Raw genomic sequence first — 21958 nt, 5'->3', positions numbered from 1 at the left:
TAACCGGTTTACAAATCGACATGATTAATCTAAAAATAAATCATGGCTATGGTCGCGAGGGGTCATATTGCATTGAATCATCCACATAGACGATCTTGACTTTTCCGCCTCGTGGCTCGTGAGGTTGCAACCCGACCCGTTAACGATGCTATAGCTGCGGTCGGGCGATTGCTAAAAGGTGCTGAAATCGGTGTATTGTTGACTCTCACCTGCCAGCTTGGAAGCACGCAAGTAAAATCAAAATAAAGGCGTAGTCTTTGCGTCGATTCCGTCCTGAATAGTGTTTTGTTGTCGACTCATGTCACATTTGTTTATCTGGGAGGGATTATGAAGGCCCTGCGACGAACCGATTTACGGCTTGTGCTGCAAAATCGTTTATCGATAACGAGGCCTTTCTCAAAATGTGAGGGTCGGTTTCGTTGAAATCATGCCGTTAATGCTCTGGCGGTTCGCCGACAATGGGCGTTTTCAGCGCCAGATGACACGATTTTACTTCTCCATTAGTGTCGACGTGGCCTAACGCGCGTAAACGCCCAACTGACAAACACTTCCGAGCACAAATACAACACCGTAAAATGACCTTTTGGTTATTAAACGAGCAAAGTTACAAGGCGACTTTTAACATTGAAAACAGGTTTCGTTTTCGAATCCATTTTATGCGGCTACAAAAAAAACAGTGACCAAATAACTCCAAGGGAGAAGTTCACAAATTGCATAGCTTGGTATTTTAATTCGTGTAAGCACATCCTGAAATAGCAAAACCTAAACGTACTCCACAAACAACTTCCCAACCCAAAAATCGGAAATCTGGCTGATGCGGGGATGATTAACGAGCGAACAGACGATTTAGGCGTTCAACCAAAATACACACCTGCGCAACTTCGAACCCCGCGCAGTGAATTTAGCTCCGTTGGTGGTTAAATCGCGATCGTTGCGATCATAAGCAGGTGATAATCCGCCAGTCTGCGCAAATACATGATGCTACAATGTGGCGGTAAAACGATCTTAACGATTGGGGTTAATTGCACATTCGGTTTATGGCGCGCACGTGGCGTTTATCGTGCCATCTGTTGCCTGCGAACATGAAAATCGTGATGTTCCACCGAGCCACGGTATGCCCCCCTTGCCAGTTGAATCCAACCTGTAAATAGGAGCAAGGAATATGGCTCGACTGCGGCGAAAGACAGGGCCTACTATATATGGACTGGTTGTGCGGAATCCACGCGACAAACAGGTTTGGTAGATCTGATAGATTTGTTGCAAACTCCGAGTGGTATGTGAAATATTATTGCGTCGCACGGGACAGTTCTTTTCTCACGTTTATATAAGAATGGCGTCGATATCCATCTGTAATCACGCACAAATACAAGTGCACCAAGTGTTGTTACAAAGCATTGATTTTGGTAAAGTTGAAATTATGGTTAAATAATGCCAAGACCTGGTATCGCTTTAACTTGATATCTTAAAGCATTTATTGGAGTTATAATAAGGTAAGTCTCACAACACCGCCAACATCTATTTTGACTCAATCGCGAAAGTTTTTAAAATATTTGATGACGTTTTGGCATTTTTCTGCAGTTGCCGTTTATAGCGTTTGGCCAACAATGTGCTCCTTGACCGACCAATCTGTTTACATCAAACTCGCCAAGTCAGCAAAAATAGGGAAGTCCCCATTTTGGCACCAGCCCTTTTAGTTGTTTGTTTCGCGCTAGCAAACGTGACAGGCTCGTAAACAATACGTCCACATACCAAGTATGGAACAATAGGTCCAACTTGTTTTGGCAACAAGGGCTTACCCTACTTACCCATGGAACAACCGGCTGGGGTCTGTGTGAACGCGAGTGAGGGGCAACAACGGTCGACAATGTCAACATGAGCGGTCATCACACGAGCATTCGGCACGCAAAAGACCGATTATGCGTTGGCAAGCGGCGTGCAACCGCAGGTGCGAGGACGTTGCAGAGACCCGCTTACCCGAGAATCGGATGAAACGCACTCGAAAACAAACACTTTTGGCGTTTCAAAGGCGGCCCATGAGTCTATGTTTGTCGATTCGCTAATGCCACCTGCAGCGAGACACTGGTCACGTATTCGTTTCTTGTCGTACACTGAGTCGAGTGCAACGAATCAATTTGACTGGTTGAAATGCTAGCGATCAGAGACTTGTTTAGGTAGCGGGGTGCGGACCTGCGAAATAGGTCGAACGGGCGGGTTTTGACCGGTTGTGCAACGTCACTGACAAAGAATTGTGACAAGATAGCAAGATGCGATCAACTTTTCGCGGAAACTTCGCCCCCGTAGTCGAACACGAGTTGACAAGGTTCCACGTGATAACGCAAAATATAGACATTTTCCCGTGTTGGCAATTAGATACGCTCAGTATCGCCGGCATAACTGACCACGAATCGGTTACTTTCTCCTGTTGATGTTTTCTTTTAATTTCGCAAGTCCGAAGTCGAGTGCTGAGCATATTCATATCATTGACGAAGCGACACGTGACCTACAAAGCACAGCGATGTGTTTCATGCAAAACCACGTGTGTGTCGGGTACAATTATTTGAGAAACAACAAGTCAACATTTAATAATAACCACCACTTTCCTTGATCAAAAGGACACTGTATTAAACACACCTTCGGTGATAAAAGAATCCCTTCGAAAAGGCCGACCTTTAATTACTGCGATCGCCGGAATTCGTGAACTCTCAGCCTCACTGCCAGACACGAGGCTATTGATTATGTTTGGCGGTCGCAGATGCCACCACACATAAGACGGCTTTGTGAGATTGCGCGGTATTAAAGAGGCAAAATTTATGTCACGGCAAAAACACTAACGATATACTTTTTAGGTCGCCTGAAGGACAAACGACAAGGCATCTGTGGTATAAATCATTTTAAATGTTAAATTGCATTATTTTGTGGGGGACATCAATATTTATTACATGGTGATAATAGAAAATATACACTCAGTCACGTAAACACACAACCCTTTGTTGGTGATTCATTTTCCGATTATGATTTAAAAGTGGATCGGTGATTTTTAGTGTACGTGCGCACACGATAAGTCCAGTGTAATGTAAATTCATCGCGCGGGTATTTTAATCGATTGTTCACCTTTTTATTGAACCCGTGCGTAAAGCGTATGACAGCCTGACGTTTTGAAGTAACTGTGGCATTTTGGCGAAATGCAAAACGTGATAAGGTCCCTGGTCTTTGACAACTCGTCAACGTCGAACGGAGTCAAGGTCGTCCACTTTCTCTGCCGATCAACTGCAAAACATTTTGACTCAGCCTGGCGGCAGTGCGGGCGCGCCTTAAAATAGAACGCGCCAGATATTCTTTGCCCAGCACCACGCACCTCTCGCCTGTGTGGAGGCCAAAAGCCAGAAAGTCTGTGATTGTGTTTCCACGTGCAACAAACTTTACACGCTTTGTAAATATGAAAACAAGTCCACAGGTACCGATGCACGTTTGTGACCCTACGCCGCGTTCACGGACCTCCACAGATCGCCGCGGAATATTTTCGACGGTTTCTGGCGCTCTTTTCCAAGTCCAAGCGCGTGATTAATGAATTGGATTGTTGGACGCTAACGAGTCGTGCAAATCCTCTTTGAAAGAGCAAAGGGCAAGCGCAGTGTAAACAGGCGAACGATTGCCCTGCGTTGGCTTTTAAGACTCCCGTAAGCGTTGTGACTTGTTTTACGCGCGGCGGGCGGTTGATTGTGCGTGGATGCGACCAAAATGCGAAAGCAACTTATTTATAGGCTTCTCGCGGTCGCGACGACAATTAAGCAACATACTTGATTTAGTGAAGTGACTGCAGTTCTTCGATGAAAGCGTCTATTGTGACGCACAAAAAACATCCCACGAACTTTACAAACAAGCGGTTTCGCGAAGTTACCCTGGCATGTTTGCACAAACGATGCATTTTACCAGAGCAGGTGATCGTGGCGAGCCACCACCGGCGTCGCTCTCTCTATCGGCTTAAAGTGTCTTTTCTCGAAGATGGGAGAAAGTGGCGTCCGCCAGGCAACCTCGAGTAAATATTCAGCCAACGCGCTCTTGCACTCGTATGTAATCCGCATAATTTACCAGCAACTGTAAACAGAGGTGGCCCGTCGCCTTCGCCTTAGACTCCCGACCTTTACAAAGCAAGATACAAAAGAAGCGCGAGCGATTTTCGGAGCTTCGTGAAGATTTCTTCATGGTGAGCAAAAAACCGTGGCTGGCATGACGGAACGCACGAGGAGTTGTTTTTAAAGCTCGCGAAGCCCTTCTCAATGTTTCGGCGTGATTCCTTGTCATTTTTCGGAAAACCCATCCCCGGAGGTGAGCGCACTATTTTTTGTTTTCGTTTGAAAAACGATGATGTCGTCGCGAGTCTCCACCTAGCGGTTAAGAGGTCGCTGTGATGGCACGTGGGAAATATGCGGTCAGATGTGGCACCGTGTACCATTGGACCTGAACCTTGATATCGGCACGCGATCGACCGTTCAAGACCCGCTTGCATTCATTGTCCCACACCACAATTGCTATAATGGTTCTGCCGTCGCTTATTTTCGACTCGATAACACTTGGTTCAGGTGTGTCGCGCGAATCGCTCTGTCACGACTAAACAACATCGCAACCCGTTGTAAGGAGTGCGACCGGTCGCAGGGTTGTTCGGTTATTGAGCTGTTATATTGAAAATCCGATGATTCCTAACCACTGTGCCCGCAACCAAGTTTCTGGCCAACGGAAAACATCGAGATCGGGTAATTTTAGATGCGTAATAACAGGTTAGTATTATTTTTAGCTACGTTCCAACCGTAAGGGGCAGTGTTTGTGAATGGCAACGCACACCTACACTTCTCTTCTAATCTAGCAATGCTCAACAGTCGCACGCAACAGGTGAGGCTATTTTGCAAGAAAACCACGGGCGTTTTGTCGGGGCTACACTTCGACCACGCAACACAATGAGGAAAGATGGAATTATGTCATACTAAACATACAAAATAGGATTTGGTATGGAATTATTGCATTAACATCTAAACTTGCCGGTTTATATAAACACTTGCTCAAAATGGAACCCACATGCGGACAACCGCTAACATATTAGGCATCAATCAGTGTAATTGCCTTGACGAAAACAAAACGAAAACCGCTACCCAGCACCAAATTTGGGTTGAAAAACGCTGTTGAGCGTAACAAGTTTTTACCGGGTGTGGGGTTTATTACATGTAAAAACCTGACAACCATCACGACATAACATTACTCGTGCAGTGATATATCACACCGATATATCTTAATTTGGGAATGATGATCCCAACCCTAAATTCCGTGATGCTTTCACTTTGCCGTGATACGGCGTTTCAAATGGCAGTTACGCTTAGGGCTTTGTAGCCGCAAATTATCATCGATTTGCGCTTCGTGTTTACGTACGCTGGACTTCTATCTTCACCCACAATCGACGCGTTAGCGACGATTTAAAATGCTTTCAGGTGAGAACTGAGAAATAATAACTGTGACCTCCCGGCGCTCGAGGCCACAAACAGACGTTTTACGTCGATTTCAAACCGGAATCGCCGGATCTGTTTTGTTAATGTCTCGCAAATGGAGCCTAAACGAAGTTTTATCATTGGGGTGGCACGCGAGCGTTAAATGAGAACGGGCCATCGACATATAATTATTGACGCAAAGTAACCCTTCCGCCGATATCTCCTGAAACATGGATTTAACCATTTATAGTGCCGACTTTTGCGATGCTAAGTAATGTAACCTTTGTATTGAAAGTTTAACCCCGGTCATGTGCCTCTTTGGAAAAGTCACTTCGGCGTACATAAAGGAAGAAACAATGGCGCGTCGTGCAACTGTTGCTTTAACAGACGAGACTGCCTTTAAGTACGTCACACTATTATGGTTTAAGCATAAGTTTTTCCACTGCGTAACTATTGTTTCAAAAATAAATCCTTTGACGCTAATTACATGCTTTTGCATTGTCATCGCATTACTGCTGCACTGTTTAACCGCCAGTCAGCTTTGACCAGTGATAACGAACCGGTCAGTCAATGTTGACGTCAGAAGGGCAATAAAGTATCTTTAGGCGGGTACAGAAATCAATGCCTCTCTTCGGGACGCTTAATGTTTTTTTTCCGCTCCGTAAAGCAGCCGCAAAGAAGAAATGAGACAGATATCGTAAACGAGCCACTTACAGAAAACTGTTTACAGTCTTGCGTTCTCTGCATGGGTTGTGAAATCGATCCGAAAGCGGACATGCATCCCATCAACGTCGCGCCGTTTATATTTTCTTCCGTGACGGGAATTTGTTTGTTCGCGTAAGTTCCCGTCACTTTAGGCGGATTTTTTCTCACGCGGCCGCTATGCCTTAAATACGAACCCAGTGCCCATTCCGCCTTCATAAGCAACACTTCGGAGCTATAAGAAGAGCCCGCCTTCAACCGAGGCCGTGTACACGATAGAATCCTTGAAAAAACATTCTGAACTTCGAAGGCCGCCTGTTTGTCTATTTGTTTGTTGACATTACGTAACGGAGATTTACGTAACGGATTTAAATAAGGCTGCGAGGCAAAGAAGCAAATAGAAAACTTTAAAGAGCAACCATCAGAGACATTTGCAAAAGCAGCGAACGGAAAGGAAATCAGATTTGTTTCGAAGTACAGAGAAAATTACTTGAATCAACATGAGGATTGTGAATTTGCTCACCGTCGTTTTCACGTCAATCTTCGTTGGATCATCGAGTGGCGTGCCCATCTCACAGGTGCGGAGTGTTTTCTCAGCGTTTATCTTTAAGATGGCCCTCAGTTTGATTGCTAGGCACAGAGTCCGATATGCATTATGCGCGTACGCCATGACGCCTTTACGCAGAGAATCGCGTGCAAAAAAACCGCGGCAAAGCCAACGTAAACGGCCAGTCTCACGCCACGAATGTTTTTACGAAGGCCCTACATCCGAAAATCACGTCAGCACTCGATTATAGGCAGCCGCCAGCTTGTTGGCACGCGACGGAGAGGATGCATGGTCATCGTTTACCTTAGACCTAAAACGACATTATCTTGCGATTGAAGAAGCGGAAAGTGCCTTCGATTAAGTTTGTTACAACGTTAAGAAAGCGTGCGATTTAATACGGCCTCCGTGACCATGTAAAGGTTAGCAACCCTAGTTTCTCCCATTGAAGGGGGATTTTTATCGAAAAATCACGTAGGTTTGCCATATTCAGCACCAGCTTACCGATCTGTGGGCAAGATTAGGCGATATCGAAGTGCGGTTGGATGGTGGCGACCACGAAACGACAATGTTCAATTCACGGCGAAGGCGCTCATTTACCGCTTCCACAGACCGATTGGCTAAAAATAGTTCGCAAGTTAAATGTACCTCTCGCGAGTGTTTAGATTACAGCAGAAAGACGAGATGGTTAATTACATCGTACGAACCCGAGGTGTCGCTGGGTTGCCCCGGTTGAGTGGTACAAATTCGCCCGGCCATAATTGGTCAAATTTTTGCACGCCGGAATGCCTTAATATGTGTTCACGCAAGAGCACATTTTGTCAGCGTATAGCAAAGTCACCCAGGCGTACTAAAATACCCTACATTGTTTTTAAAGAACAAGGACCTGCGCAGTGGGGCGATCCTGCCTATCATGCCATTGCATGAAATATTACTGCGTTGTTTTTAAAGATGTTTAATAAAAATAAAAATGCCCATAATAAACTTATTCTTGTTGCAAATTGTAACAATTAATTTTCTTTTCAGCACACACCAACTATCCTTCAGAAGCTGGTAAGCTCTCTTGGCGCAAAAACAACACCAGAATCGGACACGTCAACTCACGCAACGTCACCCAGTCTCCTTATGTCGAGGATCATGTACACTCTTTCCAACGGTAAGCGAAGCGCAAAGTAAAACATAAACAAATAACATCCAATGGACCTTTGGTTAAACTTACTTTGTTTTCTTTGCAGATTTCGACCGTATTTTATCGAAAGAATCAGAGCATCGACGTCACCACGTACGACGGGGCGCACCAGCAACGAAAAATCACGTCAGAAGACCCAATACCTCAAACAGACCACATACCACACGGTAAAAGTCGAACCTTTTTAAACGTGAATTTAACGTGCAGTTGTAAATGCGTGTCGTTGCAGTCTTTCGCCCAAAAACAATTCTGATATAATTTTTAATACGTCGTACACAGCTTTCCAACAACTCAAGAAAGGCATTTGATCAAATTTGTAACGATTAGTTTGTGCCTTTATCAAATTTCGTAATTAGGCCTTTCAGGTTTTGAGAATGTCCATAACCATTTCTTTTATTCCACAGGTCTTACAGGCATAGAGCTCCGTGCAGGAATCGAAAATGTCCAACGTACTGCGGGTTTTTCAAGATCGTCAGCGAGCTAGTACACAACCCTAGCTTCGGATGCAGCTATGTATCAAAAGCGGGCGAGGCTCGGAAGTGGTAGTCCGCAAGATGCAACAGGTAAAATTTCACTAATGTACTTATTTGACCTCACATTAATTTATCCGTACTATTCTTTGTCATTCAAGTAAGTGTTTTTCTCTGTCCGCGGGGTTTCTTTGTTTTATCGTTGGATGTTGAAAATCGTTTCGGCCAGTCGGAACAATTACAGCGGATTACATTTGTACGTTTTTCAATTTGCAGAACTGGACCCAATAATGACACGTCTTTCGCAACACGAAGTGCCTGGAACTGTGCCATTTCGCACGCCACAACTGCAACGACGAAATGCTAACTCGACTTACTACTAAAAAGCTATTTATATTGTACCGACGAAGGGCCGCAAACTCCGAACGCCGTAACACTGTGTCTTTATACCGCTGTCGTATATATTACACATACATACGACAATGCAATGTCAGCCGGAAGAAGCTTACACATCCTCGTTCGTCATCATGTTATGTGTGCCGTGTTGTGGTCGTCGTGCGTCCGAAATCCTGTGGTGAGAGTTGAATGCGTATTTGTGGCGGTAAAACACACAAGACTCATTATTCCTTTCCCAACGCCATTTTGTGGTGGTTGCCATCCACAAGAAAACGTATCTTTTCGCGTCTCGTCGTCACTGTAGCTTTGTTTTACTTTTTGTCTACTATTTATTTCATTTCACATCCATGTGCCACCGCTTCAATACATGTTGTACCGTATACGTAAATGAGATTGTAAGTTTTGCAAGGAGGTTGGTAGTTTTGAGAAGTAAGTATTCGCAGTTTGATCTTGCACATTAGAAAGATTTCGAAATTGTTTTAACCGGAATATCGGCTTTAGGATGTTTTCTGCCTCCGAATCAGTGCGCTGTTGGCAGTCTCAGCGCCAAAACGGAGACATGGACATGATTAATGAATATCGGCGTTTACTGTTTCAATATCACGCCCTGTCGAACGCACAATTTTTGTTGGAAAACACGTAGGCGATGATTTGTTGCGCAAACAGCCACTAATCCTCTGCGACCCTTCGAAGTACACCGCGGGCAGGCATGAAACATGAACGGCCACCTATCAGGCAGGTTGCACTTTCTGAAACCTTCGCAAACCTAAACCAACATCATGCAAAAACGGTTGGTTTCCATCATTTGTTGCTCACCTTGCGTCCTGCAGATCGTACGACTTGATAAGGTCTTGTATGCCAAATACCCCCGACAAGATCGTGCAGCAACTATCGATCCACCTGTATGTCATGTACACGGAGTTATCTGTCCGGTGTGGCACACTTTCGTTGGCTAAACAAATACGCTCGAACTTTATGTTTTTTTTAATTGGCCCCGCTTTGTCGTTACTGCTACACATACCATATTTTTACATATACACAACCACAAGTTTCTGTAATTTGAAACGCGGGTCTACCAGGGAGTATTTTTTAATGAAATAAAATAAAATAAAACAAATTTTGAAAGGGGAATTAGTATCTAACAAAACCCGTTAAAAAATTTTCGAAAAATGATCATAGCCAAATTGCAGAGGATTACTTGTGTTTCAGACAAACAACATAGCCCAAGTGTCTGCTGCGTAAAATTCTTTGGCAGACGTTTCGATTTTTTCTACATTTTTATTATTCGTCTTAAAGATTTACAAGTTTGTGAGTTCTGTTCCATACTGGTGTGTAGTTTATTGTCAGCTGATACATTTTGAATGGCACTCCGCAAAACCCAGCAGGCAAGTATATGCCGCTTACAAGGACGGAATGTTGCGCTACTTTTCATGGAAAATGCCGTGCACTTGACAGAGAAATTCTGTGTTCTGTTTGCTACAAACTTCATAGATAAAGACGACCTTTTTCCACAAAATGGCACGCGTGATACATAATTTCGTCCATCATAGCGCCGTATCGACGCAATCGAGCTACGCTACAAATAGCATTACATGCTAATCCGTTCAAGCTATACTGCAATATTTTTCAGCACAAGTGGTAATTACTCTGATTCATTTACTTGGCAGTTATTATTGATACAGACCCGGCTAAAGAGAGGACTTTTCTTAAAGGTTAAAACCGTGCATTTGTATTCGAATGCTAGAATCCCCTCCACAATTGAGTGACACTATCAGGTATTCTCGAACGCTGTGCGTGCCCCCAGTTTCTAGGAAAGCGGTATTTTCTGAAGGGTCAATCAATAAAATTCCCGCACGACGAACATCGTTAGTTTGAGTGCGCAACTGTCCCGGGATAATAAGTGTTGAGAAACGGCAGAGTTTTTACCAGGAAACGGATTACTAACGTTCTTCTGAGCCAAAGCAACAAGGGAGCACTTGTCGCGACACACGAAAAGCGCGGACTCACGACCACATTAGGGCCGCGGTTTTCACATTGGTTAGTTTTGTTGTAGAATTTGCCGGCATTACCTCGCACACAATTGAAAGTACAATGCAACATGTTGCACAATGCTGCCTTCCACAGCTTTGCCGATTTTCGTTTATTGCAAGTGAGGCCATTACTTTTTTACCGAAAAAACGAAACAAAACAAATCGACCTAACAAATAAAAAATATAAAATAAAAATTTCGGTTTTACTTTTTGTGACCAAACTGCATGACACTCTACAGCTGCCCCCCAAAAGACCTTGTACCTGCTATATTTATGGATTTTGCTCCACCACATTGTTTACAAACAACTTGATTCGATCGTGTTTCTGTATATTCCAAATGAACCGTTTCATCACCACTGCTTTAGTTTCCCGACATACACTTGAAAATATTATCAGCACTTTAGTTCTCATTTTACTAATATTTTTTAGTCTGTTGTTAAAACATAAAATAAATGTTGTTGTATTTGCACCCAATTCTTTATGTGCAGCACACAATAGTTTTACTGATGAAGTAATTGTCAATTAGCAAAAATTAAACCCTTTATACGCATTCCTACGGATAGTAACGCTCCCCAGATGTAAAATATATTTCCCGCTGCATCTACAGTTAGACGCATTGCGGCGTAATAACCTCCCAATATTCTCTCCTCGAGCTGTATGGTTTTCCGTAATTTCAAATTGCAGTGTAAAGCAAACGACTGCGGTAGCTAGTGGCAGGCCATTGCTATGTGTGTACAGTTTACTCAAGGTATGTGTTGGTAGCCAGACCGTATATTAGTGAATGTAAGCCGATCCCTTTTGATCTACTAATAATAATGCTCCTAATTATAAGTATTGGTAAACAATTATTTTCTTGCATGTGCAAAGTATTATGTTACTGCTGTGCGATCAGTTTATTTCATGCTTAGGAAATATCGCAAGAATGATATAAGTCGTGACTATAAGCAACGGGTAGCATTTTTCTCATTCATGTAAGGCAATTTTTTTTTTTTTTTTTACTTGCCACCCTCACTGCATTACACAAATCATACCTGATTTTGCGACTGGCAACCACATCTTAATTGTTGCGCCCTAGCTAAAATGTTTTTTGTTTAATGCTTTGGAAAGTTTATTGCCATACATGTGTGAAGTATAATGAAAACAGCATGTAAAACTTTTAACGAAAGCAAATCAGCAAATTTCATTGTTTTCTGAGATTTCACCTTCGTTCCCGCTGGCGATAAACCGTGACGACGCCATTTTTGTTCAAACATTTCGTAGCTGGAGATTCAGCACAAAAATTAGAAACACAAATGAAGTGTACATGAAGATGCAGAAAAAAACATTTTTATTATTAAAACTCAAAAAAAGAAGCTGAGACAAGTGTTTTGTTGCAGGAAATGGTGTGTTATCCATCAAATTTATTTACGTGTAGCTAAATCTAAATGGGTAAATAAAAAAATAACAGGCAACAATGACACAAACGTTTTCATTGTTCTAAAAAGACATTTGCCCCCAGATCCACAATCTTAGAAAACACGCCAGACTACGGGTTAGGCGCCTTTGCATCCACGGGAAGCCAGTACCTGAATTCCCGCGCCAATGCTACAAAATGAATATTTCCGTTCGCCTATCTCGGATTGCGACAAAAATATTTCGTATTACCGCGCGAAGGCACATATTTTCACACATGGACTTTTCCGCCCAAGCCCAACTTGGTGCTGGTTTTCTTGGGAAGTTTTACAGACTTTCCGGTTCTGCTCCACTTTCCCTCGCCTTCTTTGACGCGTTTCTGTTGTCTTGACTGCAAAATATAAGTAGAATTTATTTGTTTACATTTGCAGAAAATATGTATTTTTTTGTTTATTGATTGGCATATAGAGTGAGCTCAGTGAATCAAGGTTCATCCTGCGTGTTGTAGCAAACCAACAATACGAACATAACATAGGTAAGGATGTTAATGTTGACATGATAACTTTTATCGAACGGTTTGTAAATGTACGACAATTTAATCCGTATTGACGACAGCGTACCGTATCTCGCTGGTAGCCTACCGAATTTTATAATCTCTTTGAAGAGTTTGCCGGAGACCCGCTTCGCCGTGATTCAACTGTGGAAGTCATCTTAGTGCAAGCGGTGAGTGGTGAGGAATTAGCCGGTATTACTCAAGTTTATTTACTGCGCGAATCAAAATATCGCTTCGTGTTCGCCCACCAAACCGGCGCCTTAGCGCAGTAAAGTATGTTAAATACGCGACCAAAACACTTGGACCGCATGTTGGCAACATGTGTTGGTGTTTGGTTATTGGGTTGTCTTAACAGCACGAACAACTGAAAACGTAAGACTTAACTTGTGCTATTTTTGCAATGAAACCGTTTGCAGCGTTTGCAGAGCCCAAAGCAAACAAAGCTAATTTTCACCCAAAGAAAAATAAGATATGTAGGCCTATACCTCGTGTGAGTGATCCAATCGACCCTTGAGTCTCGCTATTCCGCAGTACACGATGAATATGATGAGAAATCCAAGAAGGAACAAGAGAATTGGCCAAAATATGCTAAAAATATCAATGATTTAGACATGCATAAATATAACTTCTTATTGATCTTATTTTCAAAATGCAACCATGTTTATGGGTTTTTTCAACACACCGGCATTTCAACCCAGGTTGGTCACCCTACACATGAACATAGATCAGGTTTTCAACTCCGTATAGGCCTATAATGCCTTGAGTTTCGTTGCAGTGTTGCCATTGTCAACATGTAACTTACTCATCGTACCTCGCTTATTAACAGCGGTATAGCTCAAGCTAGCGGTATTGTAATTTAAATGGCCTTCTCTGTTCATGCAGACATTTGACATTGATTTAATCGACAGCGGAGTTGATGTGCTTCATTTGTTTTGCTACCTGTGAAAAATGCTCCATGCATTATAATATCTTTCTATAACGGTATCGCTGGGATTTCGCGGGTCGTAGAGGCATTTGAAAGACGCGCCGGGAATGCCGACAGCTCTTTTGAATTGTTCAGCTGCTTGCTTCATCACTTCTACGTCTCTTGTGCAGGACGGGTGGTATGAACACTAAACAAGGCAAATCGAGTTTGTCTAGAAATACTTATATCACCAGGTTAGGACATGTATGTCGAGTTATCTCCACGCACAGAAAAAATGTTTTGTCCAGAGTACAATCTATATTTTATAAAAAGGTTTCAAGTATAGGGCCTTAATACTAAAACAAGGCTTCTATCCGTTTTCTATAATATCATCAGCAGACAACTTTTAACTAACATCACAACGTACATTTTGTAAGAACAGCAAGGCATGTGCTGTAATATAACAAATCTACTGTTTGTTAAAAAATGTACTGATGTTTATCTTTGACATTTTTAGATTTTTTCTTTGTTTTGCTCAAAATCAAACCTGATCAGCATAAAGGATGTCCATATCGCTCATGTGCAGAAATGCTCGATGAGCAGTCGCAACCTTCAGACTCTTTTCGGTAGCTTGGAATTTGAGGTTTTTCCGAGAAAATCTGTCGCTGAAAATCCGTTTTGCATCATCTGCGAATGCATTTGTAAGTTTGGTAACAGGGCATGCAACTGACAACGTTTAGTGGGCAACATTCGACTTAGGGTAAAGAGGATGTAACATGTGCCAAAGCCTCGTCTTAAAAAAATCGTTGCACGTGGATTTCAGGCATAATACAGAATCGATTCTTGTAATCCTGGATTTGGTCAATGAGACAATAATTCTCTATTGTACGTGTTTTTTTTAGTTTACTTGCACTGTATCTACGGCTTTTTCCTCGTGCTCACCATATCCTACGTCCATTGTCTCGCTGTGGGTCACTATAATTTGAACGCAAGGGTAATTGAATTGTCCAGCCACCACGTAGTCCCTCGCCACACCACAGTCGTTTTCAGGGTAACACAGATTGGGGCTCTGCACCATGGTTTGGCTTACCACTGTACACGTCTGTAAGTATTGTATACAATATATATAAACAGGTGGAGAAAATGCTTGTCATTTTTTTGTCTTCAGGTATTTATTGCCATCTTAATACGTACAATGCAAATCAATAAGCAAGGTTTTAATGACTTTGACATACCATTAAAAGCTAACTACGTCTCTGCTCAAATCTCGTTACCATTCATTAGCACAAAAATATATTCATATTTTCCCACGAAATAAGTACGTATCGCTTAGAGACACGTGAAACTTTATAACTTACCGTTTCTTTGAAGCTAATGCTTTTCAAAGCAGGCAACAGCATGGTGTTAGCGAGCAAGGCAAAGGTGATAACGGCTACTGCCATCATAGCCATTCCCAGCTGCAAGACTCTGATTTCGCTACGTGAGAACCTGTATCTTATCATTGTGAACTTTTCCACTGCATGCTACGATGCAACTATAACTTTAAGACATATCGAAGGCTTTGAGGTCCATACGAGAAACCATTTCGCCTTCCCTTTCTTTACGTACAATCGTATTTTCATCCTAGGCAACGCTAATGCTTGATTAAGTATCGATTGATCTCGACTCTTGAGCATAGGGGAGAGCCAAGTGTTGGACCTAATTAAAAAAAAAGAACGCGAGTTGCTTTCCGACCCATTGGCACGTCAATGGGTATCAAAAATCTATAAATGTTATCGCTCACCGGATGGTTTTGGGGGATTTACTTATTAACGTTGCCACATATTGAATGTAGGCCTATACTTTACGAGGAAGTAGGTTTACCCAAGAGAGCGGAAGTAAAACGGCAAATGAATTGGTTGTGATATCCTGTATTAATGTTTATAGCTCTTTCTCTGTCACTACTTAGTCACGCACAAAGCCCATAATGCTTGGTTATATGTGGCAAGTCTTTGCAAAGCAAATGAAAAACCTTTTCGTCACAAATAACCAAAAAGCAACAATTTATTCCCTAAAAGCTTACTCTTCTGCTACTATGTTCAAAATCAATGGTACAGCTGCAGAGCACCCTTATATCGAAAAAGATACATGACACAGTCTATGCTTTGTGTAAAATCTTTAAATCGTCTACAACGCAATGGCCATGCTGCTGACATGAACAGCCGGTTCCTCCACACGGAGTCGCTGGGAAATATCCACTGCGAAACCATCCTCTTGTTCTGCGTCGCCTTCGTCGATGGTGAACATCTCCCTTTCTTGTGGCGAATCGCGGGTCGGTGGTTTCATGTTTCGTCCATAACGCCACAGATAGATGGGCAAGCCAAAGCCGAAAATAGTAATAACGAGTAGAGCAAAGTTCACCTACAATCAATAATTTTTTTTGTAAACACAATATTTTTTGTGGTAGAATATAACGTTTAAAGCATTTAACGCGTACAGATATTTAACATTGCAAATTTGTAGATAACAAACGAAAAATCTCATATAGGCCTACGCAACACGTCGGCTTGCTCAAAAACACATATCTTTACGTTTACTGTTTATTATTGTTCTGTCTTACCCAGAAAGGATCGCCACCCAGTGAGGTATTTATGCAAACAAAAAGGGGATCTTGGATCAGAATTGCCATTGCCGAAAGAAACGACACAAGTCCAGTGAGTTTTCCAAAGTACGAAAAATGATACCTGGATAGAAAAACATATAGAAACATCGTAACACGAGTGGGTCGGTGACTCCAAATAAGCAAAAATACACTGATTATGCCCATACTATATTTATACCAAATAAATAGTCTCCGATTTGGGCTGGTTCGTGTAAAGCGTGTTTATCGCGGTTGTAACTTACATGCAAGCGTACAGACCACCCACTGATGAGTGCAGGAAGGTACGAATAGCCGTGTGTGCGATGAAGGCAACGATCTAGTAAATGCAAAACAAGGATTTAGAAGAATTAATAACGGGTCATTACACCAAAAATAGTCCACCAACACCACGAACCTGCAGGGGTAATATTTTTTCAAACAAAATGATGACACCGAATAGCGTAAGAAGTAAGTTCGTTATCATGAAGGCTCGAGCAAGGTTAAAAATTTGCTGCTTCTTTCGTTTAAATTGTTTTTCACCCTCTGTCAATGCAGCAGGCTCTTCCATCGCTACACGTCCGTTTGGTGCGTGCCTGTGTACATCACATATACACACATAAGAGCATGAACACTTTTTGGAAGAAATACAGGCAAAGCATAATGTGGAAAATAAATTAGTGTTTGCATCCCATATAAAATTAGTATTGGCAAAGGGTCAGTGAAAAGAGTATGACATTCGTATATGTGTTGTATACCCGTTTGAAACACTCTGTTTTCTATCCGAAGCAGCTCCGTTTGACAACGCAGGCGACGAATCAGAGCTGTCCAAAATTTCTTTCGACTTTTTCTTTTTCTTTTCCTTCAGGTTCCAATCCATGATGGTCCCAATGATGGGTGCCATGAAGAAGCAGTTGATTTGAAACAAGCCGAATAGAAACGTGTAAAACTCAACTGAAAACCAATAAAAAAAAGCTTATTTTGAATTTGGCCTTGAACTGACTGAACAGTGTACATACAACAGCTCGTACAACTAAAAAGCCGACATCGAAAGAAAAAAAGAAAGGACAAACTTATTTTTTGACTGTTTTCGATACTGACAATTGCGGATTGTTAAATGAGTCCAAACAAAACGCCGCTAGAGGGTAGCAGCGAGCACTAAAACTCTACTTTCATTTTAAGGCCCATTTCAATCATAACAAGGAAAACATCATTCCGCACTACACAAGTCGCGATCCAATTCAAAACATGATCCTACAATTCCTACCTGTCTCAGAGGCTTCCTCGTCATTTAATTCTTGTTGTTCAGCCGATGATCGCAAATAGAGCTCAAGCCATCCCATGTACGCGATTAGTCGTAACTGGGTGAGACACATCGTAACAAAACTCCACAGAAGACACGGAGAGCGGAGAACTTGCAGGAAAGATGTATCCGGTCCGGATTTGTTTCCACTGATGTCGATTCTGCATAAATTTAAAGTAAAGCAACTTCACCTTGGGGCACCCCTTAAATACAGGTGTCTTGATTTTCTTAGAAAGCACAAAAATTATCGAAAGCAGTATGCAGAAACTGCATTCGTTGATCATTATCTCTGCAGTAAGCAGTGTATATATGATCCACCCAGATTCAGGTTACAAAAATAACACTAATATTTTTTTGTACTTTGTACCCATGGTATGTTGGGCCGTCGGGCAAGTAAGTGTCCCTGGGGCCAAAGTGTTAAGATGGGCCTCAAAACAAAGAGTTATGCAAATGTGTAGATCAAGTTGTTGTCAATCAAGCCATTCAGTTTTGCGTCAACGGCGCGCAGTGACTCATAGAGGTAAAAACACTCTTGTTTACTTCACTAAGGGGAAATGTTGCGCAACCCCCTTGGGAAATGACGCAAGCACGACAAACATTGCTCCCAATGTGGAGTGCTCATAAACTTGAAAAAAAAACGGGCAACGAGACCTTGTGACAATATTGAACGAAGCTGTTGGCACGCACGATCGGTCTCAAACTGCACTCGACCCTTACACTGATTCGAGGTAGTCGTGTTTTTCGGAAGGTGCGATGTCAATAGAACTCATGCGTCTTCCCACGCTGCTTGTGTGGGTGAGAAACTTCTTGCCGGTTACTTTGTGGTCAAAGTTCATAGCGCCGAACCTCAGCTTTATGCTGAAACGTTAATATGTATGCAGTGTTGTAGTATGACACATCTGCGCTAATTGGTTTAATTACATAGTGTTGTTTCTACCATCCAAGGATAATGTTCACATAATCGAAAATGGAACCAGACAAACTTGGTGCGATCGTAACACGGCCAGAATGAAGGCTTTAAATTACGACAAATATTTTAACGATAAACTTACGCGTAGCTGATGTCATCAGGACCGGGAATTGGCTCTCCAGGAGTATTGAAATAGCAATTAAGAAAGGTAAGAAAAGCAATAGAAGCATGGAATATCATAATAGCTTGAAAAGGGACGCCAGCGTCGTAAGCAGCCTGAAAACAAGTTTAATTGGCATTCGGATGCATTGTTTTCTGTACATACCACATATACATACCTTAAACAACATGTACATAATGGCTGAGGCCGAGTAGGAACCAATCATTAAGGAAATCATGGTCGAACGAAGATTCTCGAAGAGGTTGGGTATAGGAAAGCTCGTAAAAATGTAAACAACGCCACCCATTCCGTTCAGGCACACTGCGGGCGCCATTAGGATGCTTAAATCTGCGTGTTAAAATCCCACATTAACATATCACATTTCCAGTTTGAAATTATTAACCTCGGACCATTTTTTTCGTGAATCTTTTCTAAATATAACCACCGTCATTTTAGTCAACTACATGTTGCTAATCTTTAAGCCAGCTATTAACTACATAATGAGGAGACTAAAATTCGCGATTCAACCTATTACACATGCTGCAAAGAGTATTTCAGGAAAGGTACATATAGTTGTTTTGAGGAACACAATACGAACAAAATGTAAATTTAAGGTGTGGGTAGAGTTGCATGAAAGAGGAACAGGTTTCGAGGGCAAACATTATCGTGCGTTTCCGCGAAAGAAAGCCCTGGCCCTCTCTGTCGTAAATCCAAGTATTAGGGAAATGGCGTTGCGTCAGTAAAAACCGGTTCTGGATAACGGTAAACATGGCGTTCCCGTCACCAAACAGAGTCCCGGTCGTTATTGCAATGGTCAACTAGCTCGCCTCAATTTACTTACAGCGCCCAACGCAATTTTGCATTCCTCCAGCGTGTTTGTGCCACTGATGAGTATTTTTTACACACAAACGTCACACTGTTGTTCTGCTGCTGTTGGTGCCAATGCTTGTCAGCTATTATTGATACTTACTTTCTGTGTCCAGTGATCCGATTGCAAAGAGAACGCACGATGCCATAAAAGTCAATCTGAAAAAAAAAACACAATAAATGCTGACGATCGGTCAACGATTAAATAAGAAGCTGCTTACGTTCCACAAAGCCGAATCATTCGCGATCCGTATTTGTCCATGATGACGCCAAGGATGACCGTGACTCCACTGAGCAAGCTGGAACCGATGGAAAAATAACGGTTAAGGATTTCGTTTTGGTCTGGGCATGTTGGGAAGCCCGCCGGGGTGTATTTCTGCAAAGTAAAGGAGGTCGCTCTGGTCCAGTTAGCAATACATGATCGCTACCAAGCTAAAGCAGCACGTTCTTTCGAGATGGTGGTGTAATTACACAAAGAAATATCAATAATATCAAAAAAACTAATCATTTATATGCGCAAAAGATTTATTGTTTGTTTAAGTTTGCTTAAAGACTTGCGTCTATGCTTTTTTTCCGTGCATAAACCGGATATTTCAGAAATATATTGCATATATAGTTTTGGCTTTATACTGGCAACGTAAGCTGTAGGTGTAAGCATATAGCTTTATAACATGTACATCTCGTCTGCCTGTTTCCGTTTGTTCCCAACTAATATAAACCGAAAACGATCTTCGCGGTTACATTTGATAGCAAACAAATCAGATCATGAAGTGATGCCAAAACGCGTTTATTACAGATGCTGGGCGACTACAGTTTTTAACATTCACTCTCGACAGCTCGGCGGCAAGAAATTTTTAAATAAAATTAAACACGGCGCAATATGCTGACAGGAGCATTACCCCAAAAACAACACCCAGGAACTAGATAACGTGTTTGAACATAATATTTGCTTGCAAACTTTATCCCGGCTTCCAGGCTTGCTTTAGGGCGCACCCCCTTCAGTGGGCACGTTAGCAATTGGTGTTTCACAGGTGTTAAATTTGTTAATTATCCTGTGATACCAGGACACATAGCTCTTGTGGAACGGCGAAACAAGTCTAATTACGGTAAGGCCATAAAGTAAAGCTTGCAGGTTAGCTAACGCAATTGAATCGAAAACGGCCGTTTGAGTTTAACATGTAAAAGAAATGTTACTACACCACTATACTATAGTTGCCCACAGATGTACTACTAGGAATATTTACTATTTCAGAATCCGTGTCATTTTCAATAGTTGTCGACATTGTGGATGAGTCGTTTTCTATCGACGATGTACCGTTTTCTGGAACAAACGAACAAAATGCCGCATTTTGCCTTGGCACCAACACCACAATTAAAGATTACGTTTACGTTAACATACGCGAGTGTTTGTCTATCACTAATGTGTAATTGATGTTACATTGATAGTTGAAAACAGATTGCATTGCCTGACATACACTGATACAGTATCAAACAATGAACCTCACCTTCTGTCAAGACCCCAACCTTGCACACATTCGAGTAAAATCCTTCATTTTTCAACATAAGCAGTAACGAACTCCAGCCCAGGAGAACGGCTGCGAACATAAGGTTTTCCAACACCGACGTGACCGCAATCCACCATTTCCGTGAGTTCGCCTGACTTAGCGTCGGGGCCATGTTTGTTTCTACTAATGCAGAGACTCTATAGCTAAAACGGCCTTTTGCTACAGATCTACAAGACAGATATGATCCTGCAAACGAAACACAAACATGCTAAAAATGCTGTGACATCGGTTGACGGATGTGTTTTGTTTATATTATTCGGTATGGCCTGCTTCGTAACTGAGCGACAATTGCGCAAGCACGGAAATTTAAACCTGTATCTGTCAGCTGGCCTAATGTATCTGGCATCGGACAAGCTGTCGGGAAACACCGTTGTAAATTGAACGCTTGCGCAATATTGACAACCCGAGCGCCCCACATCTGGAGTTGACGGCTGCACGATTACTGTTTAACATTTTGCCGTCGTACCGGCTGTGCTGGCGGCTTATTGGTCATAGGGGTGTGCTTGTTTACCGGTTTTAACCAGTCAACATCGTTGCTGCACACGCTACCACTAAGGACACTTCGAGTTTGCATTAGGTCATAAGGCAGGGTTATATACCCCGCAGCTCTGTGAGATGTTGCGCAAATATACGGCTATGCTCGTCTGACAAAGGCGGGTGTCGCAAAATATACAACTCGCCTGTTTTCGTCAGGCGCGACCTCAGCAAGAGAAACAGTGCCCTTTGGACCTCGCTTTCTGTCAGTCTGAGTGACGAAAACCATTTCGATCGACGTGAAGGTATATAACGTCGTTTAAAGCGAAACAGCCACGAAGCACGCTCAGTGCATTCAATGCTCTTTGTCTTCGCGTGTTTACACTGAAACGCTAAAAGCACGTGAC

The 21958-nt window shown here is 42.4% G+C and overlaps 3 protein-coding genes across 3 annotated transcripts; 1 reads left to right on the top strand and 2 right to left on the bottom strand.

The window, feature by feature from the left end:
* The first annotated feature begins 6423 nt into the window (after positions 1–6423).
* Positions 6424–9163, top strand: LOC145899158 (uncharacterized). Its single transcript, XM_082987881.1, has 5 exons — positions 6424–6754; positions 7747–7876; positions 7956–8076; positions 8314–8472; positions 8656–9163. Exons 1-4 carry the CDS (start codon positions 6677–6679, stop codon positions 8453–8455), a joined length of 471 nt encoding a protein of 156 aa, XP_082844007.1. The 5' UTR covers positions 6424–6676; the 3' UTR covers positions 8456–8472; positions 8656–9163.
* A 3306-nt stretch (positions 9164–12469) lies between these two features.
* LOC145898200 (calcium-activated potassium channel subunit beta-4-like) lies at positions 12470–15157 on the bottom strand. Its single transcript, XM_082986629.1, has 6 exons — positions 15014–15157; positions 14569–14757; positions 14203–14274; positions 13691–13863; positions 13237–13339; positions 12470–12589 (listed from the first exon to the last, which is right to left on the bottom strand). The coding sequence occupies exons 1-6, from the start codon at positions 15155–15157 to the stop codon at positions 12470–12472; spliced, it is 801 nt and encodes a 266-aa protein (XP_082842755.1).
* Positions 15158–15680: 523 nt separating this feature from the next.
* LOC145897708 (large neutral amino acids transporter small subunit 4-like) lies at positions 15681–21259 on the bottom strand. The gene is made up of 13 exons (XM_082986107.1): positions 21018–21259; positions 20757–20833; positions 19734–19888; positions 19616–19671; positions 18824–18993; positions 18628–18761; positions 18293–18433; positions 17540–17736; positions 17031–17226; positions 16691–16868; positions 16539–16612; positions 16255–16378; positions 15681–16055 (listed from the first exon to the last, which is right to left on the bottom strand). Exons 1-13 carry the CDS (start codon positions 21187–21189, stop codon positions 15822–15824), a joined length of 1908 nt encoding a protein of 635 aa, XP_082842233.1. The 5' UTR covers positions 21190–21259; the 3' UTR covers positions 15681–15821.
* Between the last annotated feature and the right edge of the window lie 699 nt (positions 21260–21958).

This window comes from Ascidia mentula, chromosome 4 (assembly GCF_947561715.1).
Source record: "Ascidia mentula chromosome 4, kaAscMent1.1, whole genome shotgun sequence".
Taxonomy (NCBI): domain Eukaryota; kingdom Metazoa; phylum Chordata; class Ascidiacea; order Phlebobranchia; family Ascidiidae; genus Ascidia; species Ascidia mentula.
Note: the sequence above shows the minus strand (reverse complement) of the source record. Positions and strands in the feature narration are given on the sequence as shown.

Coding starts and splice junctions, on each gene's coding strand:
- LOC145898200 (XM_082986629.1), bottom strand. CDS start 15,157: ATGATAAGATACAGGTTCTCACGTAGCGAAATCAGAGTCTTGCAGCTG. Junction 13,340..13,690: donor GCATGGAGCATTTTTCACAG/GTAGCAAAACAA, acceptor TGATATTTTTAG/CATATTTTGGCCAATTCTCT. Junction 12,590..13,236: donor GATTGGATCACTCACACGAG/GTATAGGCCTAC, acceptor TATATTTTGCAG/TCAAGACAACAGAAACGCGT.
- LOC145899158 (XM_082987881.1), top strand. CDS start 6,677: ATGAGGATTGTGAATTTGCTCACCGTCGTTTTCACGTCAATCTTCGTT. Junction 6,755..7,746: donor GTGGCGTGCCCATCTCACAG/GTGCGGAGTGTT, acceptor TTTTCTTTTCAG/CACACACCAACTATCCTTCA. Junction 8,077..8,313: donor AACAGACCACATACCACACG/GTAAAAGTCGAA, acceptor TTTATTCCACAG/GTCTTACAGGCATAGAGCTC.
- LOC145897708 (XM_082986107.1), bottom strand. CDS start 21,189: ATGGCCCCGACGCTAAGTCAGGCGAACTCACGGAAATGGTGGATTGCG. Junction 17,227..17,539: donor CGAGGAAGCCTCTGAGACAG/GTAGGAATTGTA, acceptor ATTGGTTTTCAG/TTGAGTTTTACACGTTTCTA. Junction 16,379..16,538: donor GGTGGTCTGTACGCTTGCAT/GTAAGTTACAAC, acceptor TTTTCTATCCAG/GTATCATTTTTCGTACTTTG.